The following is a 16,067-nucleotide window of genomic DNA, read 5'->3' on the forward strand; positions in this document are numbered from 1 at the left end:
ATAAATTGATTATATCTGTAAATATCCTTGGCATTTTACCCAGGTACTCCAATCTAGTTCCTCTAAACCGATGACAAGATGTCATTTAAAGGAAATATAGCCGGCACAAAAAAAAAGGAAGCAACCTGCAGAAAATCTGATCCGGCAATACACGGTGCGCTCCAGGAGGCAAACCAACCCACAAAACTAATGCCACCCCTGGGGTAATTTAAAGTGGCAGCAGCACAAACAAGCTGTGGGCTTAAACCAAATGAAGCTCCAGTTAAACGTGTCTGCGATCGGCCTCCATTAAAAGGTCTGGAACGTTCCGAAGAAGCCTGATTAGATTTTGGCCGTTAAAGTAACGTTACGGACCCTAAACAGATGTCTAAATTAGCCGCACTAGAAGGGATGAGCCGCGGGATGGATGCGCGAAGACTCACGCTTGTTTTATACACCAGACGCCAAGTGAACAGCGATTACACAGGAGTAATTGTAACAGAAACATAGAACTACCATGTAACCTACTAAAGCACCGCGTGAATGGAATACTCACCTTTACTACGGTTACCAGCGCGAAACACGTAACATATAACACGTGACATGTGTTACTGGATCTTTTCTCCCGTCTATTGTGTGAATATAACAATAAAATAATAAAGTGTATTTGGTTAGCACATAATGCGATGTGTGTTCTTCTCCAGGTTTGAAACAATTGTCGGCTGAAACACTGCTCTGTCCATTCCAGCAGCAAACCGAGCAGCGGTCGGCCCACCGGGGGCCAAGCACAGGACAGACAGACAGAGGTGTTCCTACCCCCTGGTAAACTCCATGCTTTACTAAATCTGTATGATAAATGACGCTTACCTTACGATGATTGAGGACAATGCTGCCGACATAATTGCTAAAATATTATTCTTCAAGATTAGCCATTCCTGCACTATATGGAGAGAGAAAAAAAATCATAGCAGGAAGCCAAACTAACATTTATTGGTTGATGGAGACAAAAAAAAAAAATCGTAATAAACAAAGTTTAAGGCATTTTGCATAAAATGATAACTCCATGTGGGAGAAAAGAAAAAACACTTCTCAGTCAGACTCGACAAAGATTTGAGATCACAGAAACCAAAAGCCTCGCATTTACCCGACCCCATCGTACAGGCGGCCAGAAGGATATTGCTGTTCACATGCCGATGATGTCACAAGTCCCCCAAATTCACCCAAAGGAACGTATAAAGCAGCGACGGGATGCCCTGGGCACAGACAGCCGGAGAGCTGCGCTACAAGACGAGTAGAAACCACTGGCTGTTAAGAGGTTAAAATGGAAGATTCAGCTCCGTCGCACATTGACTTCCCCCAAAGGCCGATCGCAGCGCCAGAAACGCGACAGCGAGCCGGAGAGCGGCCATTAATTGCCACATTTGTGTAAGCAAAGGTCTTCTCTGTTTCAGCCCTTTAAATTCTAAACGCTCTGCAATCTTATTACAACCCTGAAAATTCTTACATTCCAAACATTTTAGGACGTCGTAAAGCATGGCAGCCGCTTTAATGGTACAGGATATTATGTGTCATCTAAAAGGGAATAAAAATGCTTTACTTCCGCGCGAGTTATTCGTTGAGAGAGAGCTTTATCATCACTCAATTCCAGCAGCCCTTGAAACTCCTCCAAGCGCCGGAATATACGATATTACCCTCCCGCGACTTACTGCTTTTCCTCCGAGCTCCCCACCTATCTCCATAAAGAGACCCGGCATCGCGTCCGAGCCGCCGCTCCGCTTTGTAACGCGGCTACAGGTCTATGCTCCCTTTGCTTTTAAACTTCTTTGCGGAGCGCTCGCTCGCTCTCATCTGCAGCTTGCTTCCGTAGATGTAAGAGATAAATCCGCCAATTTCCAAGCTAAACACGCAGTTCAATTTGGGAACGACTGGTGCGGGAGGGGAGGAAATAAAAAAGAAAAAAAAAGTGCCATTTTAATTAGATGGAAAATATGTTCCTTGGACAAAACTGCAATGAATCTAGTAGAAGAGATAAAGCAGAAACCATTCAAGATAATGTGTAGCGTTTAACCCCTTCACGACAAAATCCGCACATACACGGGCTCGCAATGCATTGTTATTAATGGGTTTAATTACGATCAGCTCGGGCAATCGAGAAATACAAAAGAGCCCGAACCCTTTATTTAAAGGGTTAAACAAGCATTACAGGGGCTGAGCTAATAGAACGCCCAAAAGACTGGAAGCTCTGAGGTCCCTTAAATTTAGACCCCGTAGACGTAACGTAAAAGAGAAAAAGCAATGAGGTACCTTTTAATTCATCTTGCTTGGTGATGATTTTGAACACGTATTTTGTTTCTTGTAAGATTATTCCGGTTATGCCTACATACGACGGGCATCTGGACTTGGCCACTGCGAATAGAGACAGTGTATAGATCAAATGACAGAAATAAAGTAAGCGTGTAAGGCTAGTGATGCATGCACATACGTGTCCGTACTCACCCATTACCAACGCTCCATGCAGATCCGCCTTCAGCAGTTTATTCTGGATCATCTGGGGTTGTCTGCGGTTCAAATAGATTGAAAAATATAAATATTTGCTCTCGGAAAGAGACCTAAAAAACTATACCAAGGTCAGAGCAAAAGCAAAAGGGTGTTTCAGGGAGACGTCGGCGTTCCTGATGTGGCCACAAAGCTAAGATTCCATTAAATAAAATAAATAATAATCTGTTTGATAGACGAGCGAATGTTTATTGGTTATGGACGTTAAAACGAGCGCACCGGTTCCTTCCCTGAGCCGAGCGAGTGAACCGGTGCATCGATCTGCCAAGGCGACTGCTTTTGGTTGTAAGCTCAGCAGCAGGATGGTTCTAAGTAAATAGGTACAGTGAGTACCCGGAACGTCCCCGATTCAAAGTCCCCACCACCCAAAAACAAGCAGCGAGTAACTCACGCGTCCGGCTTCAGCCCGTTACACAGCGAGCGCATGTACTGCTTCCACAGCTGGTGCAGAGGCAGGAACAGCTCGTACCTGCGGGTCACAAACACGGTCACCGTCAACACGGCACGCCGGGGCTCGGCGCGCACACACACACACGGCACGCCGGGGCTCGGCGCGCACACACACACACACGGCACGCCGGGGCTCGGCGCGCACACACACACACGGCACGCCGGGGCTCGGCGCGCACACACACACACGGCACGCCGGGGCTCGGCGCATACACACACACACGGCACGCCGGGGCTCGTCGCACACACACACACGGCACGCCGGGGCTCCGCGCACGCGCACACGCACACGCACACACGGCACGCCGGGGCTCGGCGCACACACACACACACGGCACGCCGGGGCTCGGCGCACACACACACACACGGCACGCCGGGGCTCGGCGCACACACACGGCACGCCGGGGCTCGGCGCACACACACGGCACGCCGGGGCTCGGCGCACACACACGGCACGCCGGGGCTCGGCGCACACACACGGCACGCCGGGGCTCGGCGCACACACACGGCACGCCGGGGCTCGGCGCACACACACGGCACGCCGGGGCTCGGCGCACACACACACACACACGGCACGCAGGGGGGGGGGCATACACACGGCACGAGGACCGGCTCACCTCTGCTGCTCCGGCTTGATCTCGAAAAGTCTCTTCTCCCGTCTCTCTTTGGCGGTGAAGCCTTTGGATTTGCACCTCTTCCTCGTTTTCTTTTTTTGGAAATGCTCCAGAACCACAGCCTTCCGCTCCAAGTTCTCCTGCAGAGACTTCTTGTTCAGTTTCGGCATGCTGTGCTTGAGAAACGCATTTACAAAAGCCTCTGCCTTCTCGGAGCTTGAAACCTGCAAGAGAAAATAACCATAAAAATAAATAACCCTCCTCATTTATCGAGAGGCGCTGCGCATGTCTTTACACTTCACACTCACCTCCAGTCCAAGCGGTCTCGCCATTTCTGGGGGTAACGTCTGGTATACAAGATCTGGGGAGAAATGACCCAAAACAATGAAAACCGCTGAGGCTTATCCTCTCTATAAACCGACACAAGCGCTGCACAGCACCGACGCAGGATAATGGGGATCGTAGTCTATTGCAAACGAATGCCGTAGCTTCCCAATGATTTCTTTACAATAACAATATTTATTTATTTTTTGGTTCGGAGTAAAGAAGAAATTCACTTTTCCGGCACTTTATAAATCAGATCCGATGAAGTTGCGGCTACAACGTATCAATCTGCATTTACGGTGCGTTTCAGTAACGTACGCCGAGTATTTATAGCGGCAAATAGCTGTTTATGGCAGTTTATTTTTTTACGGTGACTTTCCGAATTTATAGAAGGCATTAGGCTTTTTCATTACTCGCGATCACCAATAAAACGCGCAGATTTTTTTTATTGTGCAGCGAGTGACGCTGAACGTTTTCTTCTGTATTTTCTGCTGTTCTGAATTTGCATTTATTTGATTTTCCGATCCAGTTCCCTGGGCAATCGGTACAATTGTTTACGACGTAAGTAGCAATAAACGCAGCTGCATTTTATTTTCTGTTACTCATCTGGGGTTTTTTTCCTGCTTGAAGAATAGTTTTGATGTTTTTGGGGGGTTTTGTTTCTCAAATATATGTAGTTTGAGAGCCTGTAGGTCGTTACTAACCCATGAAGCTCAATATAAAAACCTGCTAACAAAAAGGATGGCTACCGGCAGAGAAGTATATACACACACATTAAATATATATATATACACACATTTTATATATATATATATATATATATATATATATATACACACACACACACAGTATATATTCTCTAGGGGACTGTTCCAATCACCCAACATAAATAGTACATTAAACTTGCATTTTATGACAGATACGCGCCAATCACCCGCAAGCAGCATCTGCAGAACTAAAACACGCAGAAACCAACCGGAAACATTCTATAGACTCCTATAAACGAGAAGCCCCCTATAAACTGTGAAGTCCTAGAGGTGAGTCAATACTATTCCTTGATCCTTAGTATGACCTCATAAACAAAGAATAAAGCAGCAAATTAATCTCAGTTTTTGCAGATAGTGAAAGGAATGGAAAACAATGGCTCATGCAAACTGCAGCTGCTGCAGCACCTCTTGTGACAAACGCCTGTTCTTCATTGCGCTGCAAAATAACTGGACCTGCACGAGATTAATCAGGCTTTATGCCACAAGAGGTTCCGCAGAAGCTGCGGCCAATGACCATCAACAGCAAATCAGGGACAAATTATATCTTTAGTACCCCAGAGGGGGCAATAATTAGATACTTGGGGTAGAATCAGTACATAAACCTTGGAGAGGGTAAAATGCAATGAAAACCTCTTCAACTGCCCGAAAAGATGGGGGCCCCTCTGGGCTTGAATCCGACAAAATATATTCATTTTCATCTACCCCAAAAGCTCACAAATTCAACTAAAACTCACGGGCCATGTCTGCTACGAACGGAGACAAATCCTATGCTACGGCTCAGGCGGATGACGTCACCGCGGTGTCGCCTTTCTAAAGGCATCACCCACCGTGTCCATGGAGACCAGAATTAGTTGAGGACGCTTAACTCTTCTCCACGAGGATTGGCAGGCTGCGGACTACGACTCCCATGATGCTCAGAGAGCCCAGCAGCTTCGCAGGGCATCACGGGAGTCGTAGTCCAAAGCGTGTAGTCAATGCGGGTCTATTAAATGCCACACATACATTGACATGGGGGGGGGGGGGTTAACTAAATTATTAATAATTAAACATGACTACCCTGTGCCAGCATAGCCAATGATGTATTAATTATTGATCCATATAGCGCCATCATATTCTGCAGCGCTGTACTGTGGGTAAATAATGCCATTAACCCCTAATTTCCCTGAACTGTTAGGGGCAGACAGCACGAGGGTTGGGAGTCTCTATTAATATAATGCTATGTGTTATTTTAATGGTATTAAACCTGAACTATATTTACTTACACAGATTGCTTGTGACACCATGGGCCGTCAAATCACCAAATAGAAAATAATAAAAAGGGGGGAAAAAATATGGCACAATATTGTACAGCGCCACGGAATACGATGGCGCTATATAAAACAATGAAAATAAGAATATATATCACGTTACGCTGGTAGAGAATACAACCTGCGCTTTTATTTTACATACAGTATAGGAAGAGATTGTTTATAGTTTATTAAAAATGAATCCAATAATAGTTTGTAATGTTTCTGGACTACATGTTTTATGGAGGTCGTGTTTTAAAGATATAGCCTGTATTTCTTTTTCTTTAAAAAGTCCCTGTTCACTGCTGTGGCCCTCGAGGTTCTGGGTGAGGGACCTAGCAATGCGGGCCCCCGCTGCCTTCCCTCGAGCTGGAGTCGGACCACTCGGGCCCCTAACACATAACTGAATGAAGGTCTTACAGTTCCAGTTACTTCTATAACTTGTCCATCGACATCAAAAGGCAGCAGGTTTTTACCGACGTCCTTTCCGGGGTACTGAGAATTACGACTGGGAATCTAGAAGACAATAGCGTTATACCAACAATCACGCTAACGCTCACCGCGCAGGATAACCACACCGCTCGGTTGTTTATAACAATAGTAACTAGTATTTATATCACGCCTTTTCCCCGGCGGGACTCAAAGCGATTTTAAAAAGTGCACGGCATTAAGCGAATCGGCAGCTGAATAATAGATGTTATCATTAGCTTTGGATCCAATGGTGAAGGTCACCCGATTGTTACATGTTCCTACATGTAAATATTTTCCGAGCCCTCGTCAACTCAATTCATTCCCTCCAAGCCTCGAAGAAGCTTCGATACATAAGGACGTAGGTTATAAATATTAAATCAAGTGGGGCAGATAAATCCTATATCCCTTCAATAATTAAAACGGAGAAGGGATAAAGACAATTAATATTTTATTTCTTAATTGGAAACTCATTGTTTAGAGCCTAGTGGCATATACATATTCCAAAATATATATATATATCTCAGGAAAACTGTAACTCTGTCGGGAAAGGGATTCTGACTTTTCAGATTAAAATAAATCCCAGGTTGGAGACAAATAAAAAAGTCCGCAGTCCGCATCTCCCATCCCCAGACCCGTCTCCTCTACTGCGATACATTTAACGACAATGTTTCCAAACGGTTTTGGTTGCAGACAAAGTAAAACAAGCAATCTTTGAGCCATCTTTTCCGCTTTGTCTGACTCGGTAGCGTTGGACAGAAGACGTCATTCAGTGTTCAGAGATCAATCTTTCGTTACTCGATCTCCGCGTGCGACGGGCGGGTCGTCGGTGGATTTAACCAGCGGTCGGGAATCTAAGTCTAGAACAGATATCATTTACGTGAATCAGCTTCCATCAAAAAGGGGAGGAATAACCTTGCGGATCGCGAGTGCATGAAGTTAAGGTGGCTGCTCCCCCGGTATACGCGAGCGCATTTATGTATTACTTAACTTAATCAGTGGCTGAGTGGGAATAAGGAGGCTTGTTTTCACAAACACGAAATCCAATTAAAGATGGCAAAAAAGATAGATCTGATCCAGCGCCGTGGAGCTAATTACTTGGAAGTGATTTAAGATGCGCACAGTCACGTTATTGTAATAGGGGAGGAAAAAAGGATGAGTAATACGTATTTATATTGGGCAATGACATGAAATATGCCGGAATTAGTACGCTCCCTCTCTAGCACCGATACTGGAGGGATCATTTCGTTAACCTGCGCTGAATTTCATTAAGTCTTGAAAGCAAGTGACGCGGGAAAATAAGTGTGATAAATCTGTCATCTTTTTGCTTTTTTTTTTTTTCCGCAGGAAATAATGTCGTGATTGAATTGCTGCGGAATTAATTTTGTTATCTTTGGATTTTTCGGAGAACAATTAAAAGGAAGCGTTGTTTATCAAGCCAGCCGCATGAGAGCTTTTCAAGGGAAACCTAATTTGTGGATGGCGAGAAGAGGTCAAACGAGAGACTTACGATTTTCTTTTTCAATAAGGGATAACATTATGTGAAAACGCTCCAGTCTGGCAACTTCGGCCCTAGCCTGAGACGAGGATTTAACTAACCTGTAGCCTTCCACCTGCGGCACAACTACGACTCCCATGACCCTCAGCTAAGTCTCTGCAGACATAGTCTTGCCATGAGCTCATTTAAGGAAACGCCTAAGAAAATAAATCCAAAAGCAACCTGTAAAAGAAAACACACAAAAACCAAAGTGTCATACAGCCATCGTTCCACTAGAGGGCACCCTCGCACCAGTAAGGACCAGGTGGTTTTAGGACTCTTTAGAAGGACTCTGATAAAATGTCTTTCCCTGTTTACTGTGTATTAAAGGGAAAAAATCCGTTGACATTAGCTTGAACAGCAAATTAACTCCAACACCCGGCACGTAATGCTAAGAGCGTGTTTTTATTTTTTACTGCTGACCCCATTACCATTCACAGGTTCTCAGACGATCTCTCGTCTTCCCTCGGGCACTTGCTGTTAATGCGTTTCTGAAGAAGGTTCCTCGCCATGCTTTTCTTGCTATGATGACCTGCAACATCCTTTACATCTTCTCAGCTCTGTCTCCCGAGAGTCCAACTTGACATCTTTTGCTTATGTGTAATCTGAATGTATCACAAGAAAGGCCCAGCGTGTTCTTACAGTGTCTTCAAAAGGTTATTACTTGTCTGTCTGCTGAAGATAATGACAGATCAGTGGCATGGCGCATTTGACAGCGTGTTTAACATCAGACATACACAAGTTGAACACGCGAGGTTAGGAAGACGCCGCTTCCCCCGTTCTAAATGATTATCTGTGTTTTAGGTTCTCAAACATCACATCTAGCGTGGGTATGGATAATGCTGGGTAACTCTGGGGCATGTAGCTTACACATGTACAGTTAAAAGATTCAAAATGATTTCACCTTGCACTCAGATCTAATCGAGACAGAACCCAAGACTTTTCATGGCAGAACTTAGCAGGTCGATTGAACTCTGGTGGAGCAGATAAATCATACATACTTTCAACAACAAAAGGGAGAAGGGATACATTAATACTGTATTTCTTCCTCTTGCTTCCACCAGGCTCGATAGGGTTTGAGTGAGCTTTAAGTACATAACTCAATGGCTGACACTCAGAGTAGTGGATACATAGCCCAGGATGGGTGTAGCTAGCGCTAACAACCGCCTGCAGGGTTTGAGAAGCCTTCGAGAAGCTCATCTATATTCTTCATCTATATGTTTATTTAATTTCCTGCTGGAACGACGTACAGCGACACATTCGGTGTGAAAAGCCGGGTTTTCCGATCACAGTATGAAGGCTTGTGGCTGAAATAACATCAGCATTGTAATAAAAGAAGCAACACGTATTGTTCTAGCGGATCTACATGCAAGAATCGCCTTCTGTAATGACACAATCCGGAATTCTCATGACTCATTAAGAACACCTCCAGAGGATGAGGGACGCCAACCACGACGCAGCCTCTTCCTAATGGCCCCGTTGTTTAGTACATACAGAACCGGCTTGGCATCTCCTGCCACAAACGCATGTCGTGCAGTAATTATATCCTTCTGCTCTGTCTGTTATCCTATGTATCTCCGATCTGGCTTGATACAAACAAACATGGATGAAAATCCTCCTTCCGTCGGAGGTCTCGTCTCCCTGGCATCGGAGGACATGAAGCTACAGATTTTCAGACGCAGAAAACGCTTTGTTGTAATACTATACACTTCTACAAGGCTGACTGTACAGTTGGCGGTTTCTTTAATTCTCAATACCCATTCATATTTTGGAAGATATGTAAAAAGCTTATTTTAAATTGGACCATTTAAAAAAATTAGTGAAGACCAATTCTTCTTACATCCCTGACCTCAGTGAAGACTGTCCTCTGCCAGCCCTGACCTGCACAATGTCCTCTTTTGTTTGACCTCATGTTGCTGGTTTGGACGGTCCTTGAACTTCTGTCCGGACTCTTTTGTTCCTATCTTTAACTTTGGAATGGGTTCACACGGCCACTAACCCGAGGGGTTTAGTCCTAGGGGCAAGAGAGATCTCCTTGCACAGAGCACTGAGCCCTATTCTCTGAAATCTCTCCAACGACCCCTTGCTAAGTAAGATCCCTGCTTGAACTCTAGTGATTCCATAAAGCCACTGTCTGCGCTTCCAGGATCGACGTACCGCAGAGTCTGCTTGCTTCTCGGAAAGTTACCTAACTGTAAGAAAGTATCTGGACATTAAAAAGAAATGAGAGCGGAGGACTCGGCGTTATGATGGAATGGATTTGGTGCGATTTCCCCGATAAGGGAGTCGCGGCCTCTCTGCCTGCAGCTCTGCAATGACTGCTACATTTGTTAACAATTATTCTTTATTTGCTTTGGATCGATTTCAGGAACGGGTAACAGGGATCTGTATATAGCTTGGTTTCACTTATTGGTTACAGTAAAAGAGGACAGCAAGATTTATTGTCTCGAGAGGTAAATATTGAGCCACAAGGAAGCTCTGCCAATATTTCCTTTGCAACAATACAATGATCTCTCTACCCATCCATCATCAAAGAGAATTCTCCTTTCGGTAAAGATACTGGAGATTAACCCATTATAAACACCACCTGGAGTGAATTGATAAGGTCCACTGTTCTACAGAACCTCCTGGTAACTTTGGGACATCTATATTAATCTTTATTAACACCTCAAACATATCTATTCATTAACTATTGATTAAAGAAAGCCTCGTTCTGTAAGGTTCATTTAGAGCGCTTACACATTGTTTAATGCTGCAACGTTTAAGACATGCAACCAAAAAAAAACCCCAAGCCACGGCTCCGTATCACTCCCACGCAGAACAATTTCCCCCTGATTTATACATTTGGTACATAGGTATTCTGTGACTCACATCCCGGCAGCATCTAGCGGAGAGAGAATTATTTACAGCTCACGCATGGTACCAGGAGGCCATAATAAATAAGGCAGGGACCCGCATGGAGACAATTTGATGAATTTGTTTTCATTTGGTTGAATATTCAGAGACAGAGACAGGGGAGAGAGAATTTTCAAGGGTATTTAGGAAGCAAAGTCGACGTATAGTCATCCGTTACAAACCATGCAAACACGTCGGAGAGCGAGTCCGACCGGTGCCGGAATCAGGCCCTCGGGTTTCCAGAGGTAAGGATGAATATGGTAACCACAGCGCTGGGACGGAATTACTGTTAGCAGACTGTCAGTGACTGGCGGCTGGCATGACGTAGGAGGATGTGGGGACCCGTTGCTCAAAGTGGATGGGGAGGGGATTTATTTGGGGGAACATGCGGGACTGTTGTGCTTTTAACTCCAACATGAAGGGCTGATGGATAATGCAATGGTTGAAGATACTGTGACACTTTCACCGATATGTGTCTATGCATTATACGGGGCCGGCCATGCAGCAGAAGCTCACTGGGGCTGTTCCTTCATTATATATATTGAGGTGAATGAGGTGAAAGCACTTCTGCAGACTCTTCCTTTAGTAAATAGACCAAATACTTGACCCTCCGCTGACAGGAGTCTCCACGGATCTTCCATTACTGTGCCCTTCATGACAATCCTACAGACATGCCACATCGGGGACCCCAATTCAACCTCAACAGGATCAACAAGGCAGACAGGATCCCGATGTTGGATCTGGTGGAGATTGATGAGAATCTCTTGGCCGCACTTTTTCTTAGATGTCAGAATACGTCAGGTTTCCCAGTTAAGGCATTCGTTTTCATCTGTACCCATTAAATTCCCACTATCAATGCACTTTAATGCTTCGGATTAAGAACCGATGCTAAACATTTATTGTTTATTGGAAAACTAACCACTAGTCTGATAATGGGAAGTTTGATGGCTTTACTGTCCCGTGGTCCATGAGCGTGAGACTCGAGACACGCTGGGAATAATCACTGGGGATCACTAGCACCCCGTACACGGAGCAATCCTGGCAATCACTGTGCGTAGGAGACGGCATCGGGATGCAAGCGATCGGCAACGGGTTTCCCTGCCATTATTAATGAGCATCTCGGCATTGTTGTGACTATCGTGGAACTTTAAATAAATATTTGAAATCCTATAGAAAAAACAAGAGCGAAGGGCCCCCTCCCTTGATGAATACGAATCCCCGGGTCCTTTGCATGGTTGCTGGTGACGGGCTAATTTAACGGTGTTATTCAGTGAACGCTGATATTGTAATGTGAGTGACACTGAAGAGCACTCCCCGCAATCCGCTATAAATACCCATATCTAATGGTAGGAGAGAACACGGCTTATACTGGGATTGCGGGATTCAATGACACTTTTTACAAAGCTGCCTCAGTTTTAATTGGCTTATTTTGTTCTAGACAAGCCTAGAAAATCTCCGTACGTCCCGGTAGAAACTGCAACAATTATATTCAGTTTTATATATAAAAAAAATCTTGCAATTATTTGTTCTACCTCCTGTGTTTACAGTTTATCCACACAGATGGAAAACAGATCAAATAAGGCCGGGTCAGCAGTACAGAGCGTCGGGTGGCGGATAGTCCAAGCTCTCCAATCTCGTCCGTGTTACCGAGACGTTACTTTCTAATCACCGTCATTACAACCTGCAACGCTTTCTTCCTGCCAGGAGTGAAATATATACATTAGGCTAATCATCTTTAATTACAGCCACAAATATTAGTTTCTCCAAAATATTTGACAGTTCCACAATGGAATAGGCTCCCCGAGCTTATAAAAGATAAGTACCGTTAATTGCCTTTAAAAAAATAAATAAAATCATGTTCGAAGGGGCATAACGATCGTTTGCCAATGAAAACACACGCTCGGTATTTTCAATTAGTGCTGAAGCACAATCATTACAGTAAGACGTTCCTGTACTTCCAGCAATCGTGCCATGTTTATTTCCAAAAATCTACTTTATACGGCTTAAATTCCACTGCTACTACACTTACTGCTACTCCTTGGATGTCTCTTCCCCACCAGAGCCATCACCGGCTGCTTGGCAAAGAAATGGATTTAATGGGGGGGGACACACATGGCGTGAAGCTTATATTCTTCTATGCTTATGAGAAATAACCTCGCTGGGTGCCGGGAGGGCGTTTGTAAATCTCATGTTTTTAACTCACATAATATTTGGAGCCCTGACAGCCACTGTCTGATGCACCTGCAAATATCAGCACATATTCACCCAAAACGCTCAAAAAGATCCCACTTCAGTCCTTTATTTGGAATCTCTGTTGATAACGGAACATATGAGAGACTGTTTGCACAATATGTATCATTCTCCCCATACATAGTACGTACAACGTCCCAAATACACTGCTTCTGGCCGTAAAGAAACTTATAGCTATTGTATAGGGTAAGAAAAGCCGCCCTGATACGTTGTTATTGCGCTCTACGTTGCGTCTTCTATGCGGCCGTAAACCAGCGAGGGATTTTAATTATTCCTTATAAGCGAGGCCCGGGTTTCGAAAGCACTGTTGCCCTGTGAGATCTTATTATCCACTTCTTTGAACGTAATATAATTATGTTGTCAAGAATGAGCAATTTTTCACAATAGATTGAGTCAGTGAGCTTCTCCGAAAGGCGTATGAAATCCTACGTTTTAGGCACAGCCAGTGACTCTGCTTGTTCCATTTTCATTTAAATCATTACCATCCACCTGTGTCCCGGGAAGTCGCTTTTATTTTTTTTGCTATTCAGACTGATTTAAAGCGATAGACCCTGTTCGGTTTAAGTTGAGAGTCCGGGCGCATGGCTTTTACTTCTATGCATCCACGCCGTAAAAAGGCAGATATATGAGAATACATTTTTATTCATGGTGCACCGAGGGTACAGTGGCATAAAAGATAAGGCTGGAGAAAAAAGCCCATTATTTATAACTTATACGGAAATTTGTTGAGCTGTTATTTAATCCATATAATATCTAAGGAATATTGTGAGAGAATATGTAACAATACATTTCCATGACATGAATGAATGTACTCGGGTTTTCCAAGTCCTTCTGAAATACTCTAAAAAGAGTAATCCCTACAAACAAGTCCTTCTCGGTTCCAGTAAACTATCGAGTCTCCAGCGAGCCAAGCCGCATGACGTTCGAATGCTGTCTAAATAGAGCGCGACATCGTACGGAAGTATCCTATGCTGTTTATCCTACGGCGAGCGACGAAGGACCAATTTCATGTACAGTCATTGGCATAACTTTGCAGAGAGTAATTGGCATTGTTGACAACTGAAATATGTATTAAAAGTGACTTTGGAGATAATTCTCAGAGTAGAACACACAGGTATTTAGGACTCGTCTCAACGGTATTTCATTCCAGGTTTATCTGCAGAGCAAGAGTTCTTAGTAGAATCTGTAAAAGAATCTGTAGAATCTGATCAGTAGGACCATCCTTCTAGATGTGGGGTCTTCGATACAGTTTGACCATCTGAAGGTCACCGGCTGGACCTATCCACAGATTTGTTAGAGATTCTGCTGCATTGCACCATTGCGTGAAAGTTTTCTACAAACCCCGTGGCAAGATTTGACTGCTACTAAAAAGATACGCATCCCTTTTTCCCGATTATACATAATTTATCTCACAACCCGCGTGTCTTTCCGACGGATTCCTGTGTCCTACAGTGGGGGGATTGGCCGCACAATGGGAGGTTGCGTAGCTCAAGGCCAAGGAAATAAATGAATGTCACTTGATGCCATGCAATAAAAGTAAATGTTTTAGCTAATGGCCCATTTAACAGATAATACGCAGTTCTACGAGAGCCAAAGACCAGACTCGGTTCTGAAAAGCAATGGCGTTTGAACCGTAGGTGGCTGGTTGTTTAGCAATTTGTTTTCGCAATCTGCTCTCTCCGTTTTCGTTTTGCCTTCAGACGGAATACAAATGTGTCCTTGAGCTCTATTACGTGCAATTAAATAACGCTTCTTCTTGTGCTCGTGTCGCCCATTCCTCTTTAACTTTAATAGGGGGTGTCAGGAGTTTTCCACTTAACCCCGGCACTTAGTAAAAACTTAATTTGATAGAGCGTTTAAGATGGAATCGACTTTACTTTGTCAAATGACACCGAACGTGAACATTGAAGATGGAGCGTCGAGCAGAAGTTGGTCTGTTTCAGGACTTTAAGGACATTAACGCCTGAGTTTAAAACTCTAATTTCTGTGGCTGTGAAGTCTAAACATGTCTAAGCTTAACAGGCACAAGGGACGTGTTTACAGTGAGGGCAGTGAAGCTGTGGAATACACTGCGTACCTTCGCAGCCAGGATGGGTGCACATTTCTTTCACATGCCGTACAGCCTCGATTTTGGCATGTGCATTTTTGAATGCCCGCTGAACATGTAAAGAATAAATGATTATTTAAATGCAGGCGTCCTCAGCTCTTGCTGTTACCACCGGCTCAAGCAAATAAACCGTGCTTGTCAGGAAAGGTTGCCTTCCTCCCAGCGTTTCCCCTGGTGCTTGATGAAAGGGATTGCTGGTTTGAATGAAAAACGAAGACATAAATATGCATTCAATCAAAGAGGATAAGCTACGTCTAAAAATATCCAGTTGGCGTTAGACGCGAGTCCTTGTTCCTACCGGGTAATAACCTGTTCTTCTGTGGCTACTTCTATCACCTTCCTGCCTCTTCTCCGCTCCCACTCTACCGTTTGAGCGTTGATTTTGGCCGCCTCTTTGCTACCGGCCGTGTTTTTGACGATTATGATTTTTCAAGTCTACAAAAAAATAAATAAAAAATAAAGTAAAATTTGTGACCTCTGCACCTTCCTGTTCTTCTCATCAAAGGAAACAGTCTCTCCTGCCAATTACTCCGCTGATAATACCTTTAAATGTCTCGCAATTTGCATCTGCATATTTTTACCGTCTCTGCTTCCTCTAATTTAATGTCCTGCTGTGTTTCTCCGCAAGCTCATTGAAATTCACTTATGTTGAAAGAACCTTCTTTGTTTAGAGGTTAACAGGTAAACTTGTCTAAAAATACCTGCCAGTTTTACCCGCTGTGATCTGCTCCGCAGGGTCCCTCGACACCTAGCCTTACGAGGCACAGCTCTCGCTCGGCGCCGTCTCAGCAGGTTACCGCTGCTCGCGACAAATCACAGGCTGTTTTGGCAACT

General features: G+C 44.3%; 1 protein-coding gene across 1 annotated transcript; it reads right to left on the reverse strand.

The window, feature by feature from the left end:
• Nucleotides 1-1,767: 1,767 nt before the first annotated feature.
• Nucleotides 1,768-11,944, reverse strand: LOC149299318 (ribonuclease P protein subunit p29-like). The gene is made up of 8 exons (XM_089486337.1): nucleotides 11,831-11,944; nucleotides 6,453-6,492; nucleotides 3,908-3,960; nucleotides 3,603-3,823; nucleotides 2,927-3,004; nucleotides 2,476-2,537; nucleotides 2,284-2,385; nucleotides 1,768-1,904 (listed from the first exon to the last, which is right to left on the reverse strand). The coding sequence occupies exons 1-8, from the start codon at nucleotides 11,942-11,944 to the stop codon at nucleotides 1,768-1,770; spliced, it is 807 nt and encodes a 268-aa protein (XP_089342463.1).
• Nucleotides 11,945-16,067: the final 4,123 nt, after the last annotated feature.

This window comes from Sceloporus occidentalis, unplaced genomic scaffold, assembly GCF_023333645.1.
Source record: "Sceloporus occidentalis isolate IW3139 unplaced genomic scaffold, rSceOcc1.0.p SCAF_29, whole genome shotgun sequence".
Lineage (NCBI taxonomy): Eukaryota > Metazoa > Chordata > Lepidosauria > Squamata > Phrynosomatidae > Sceloporus > Sceloporus occidentalis.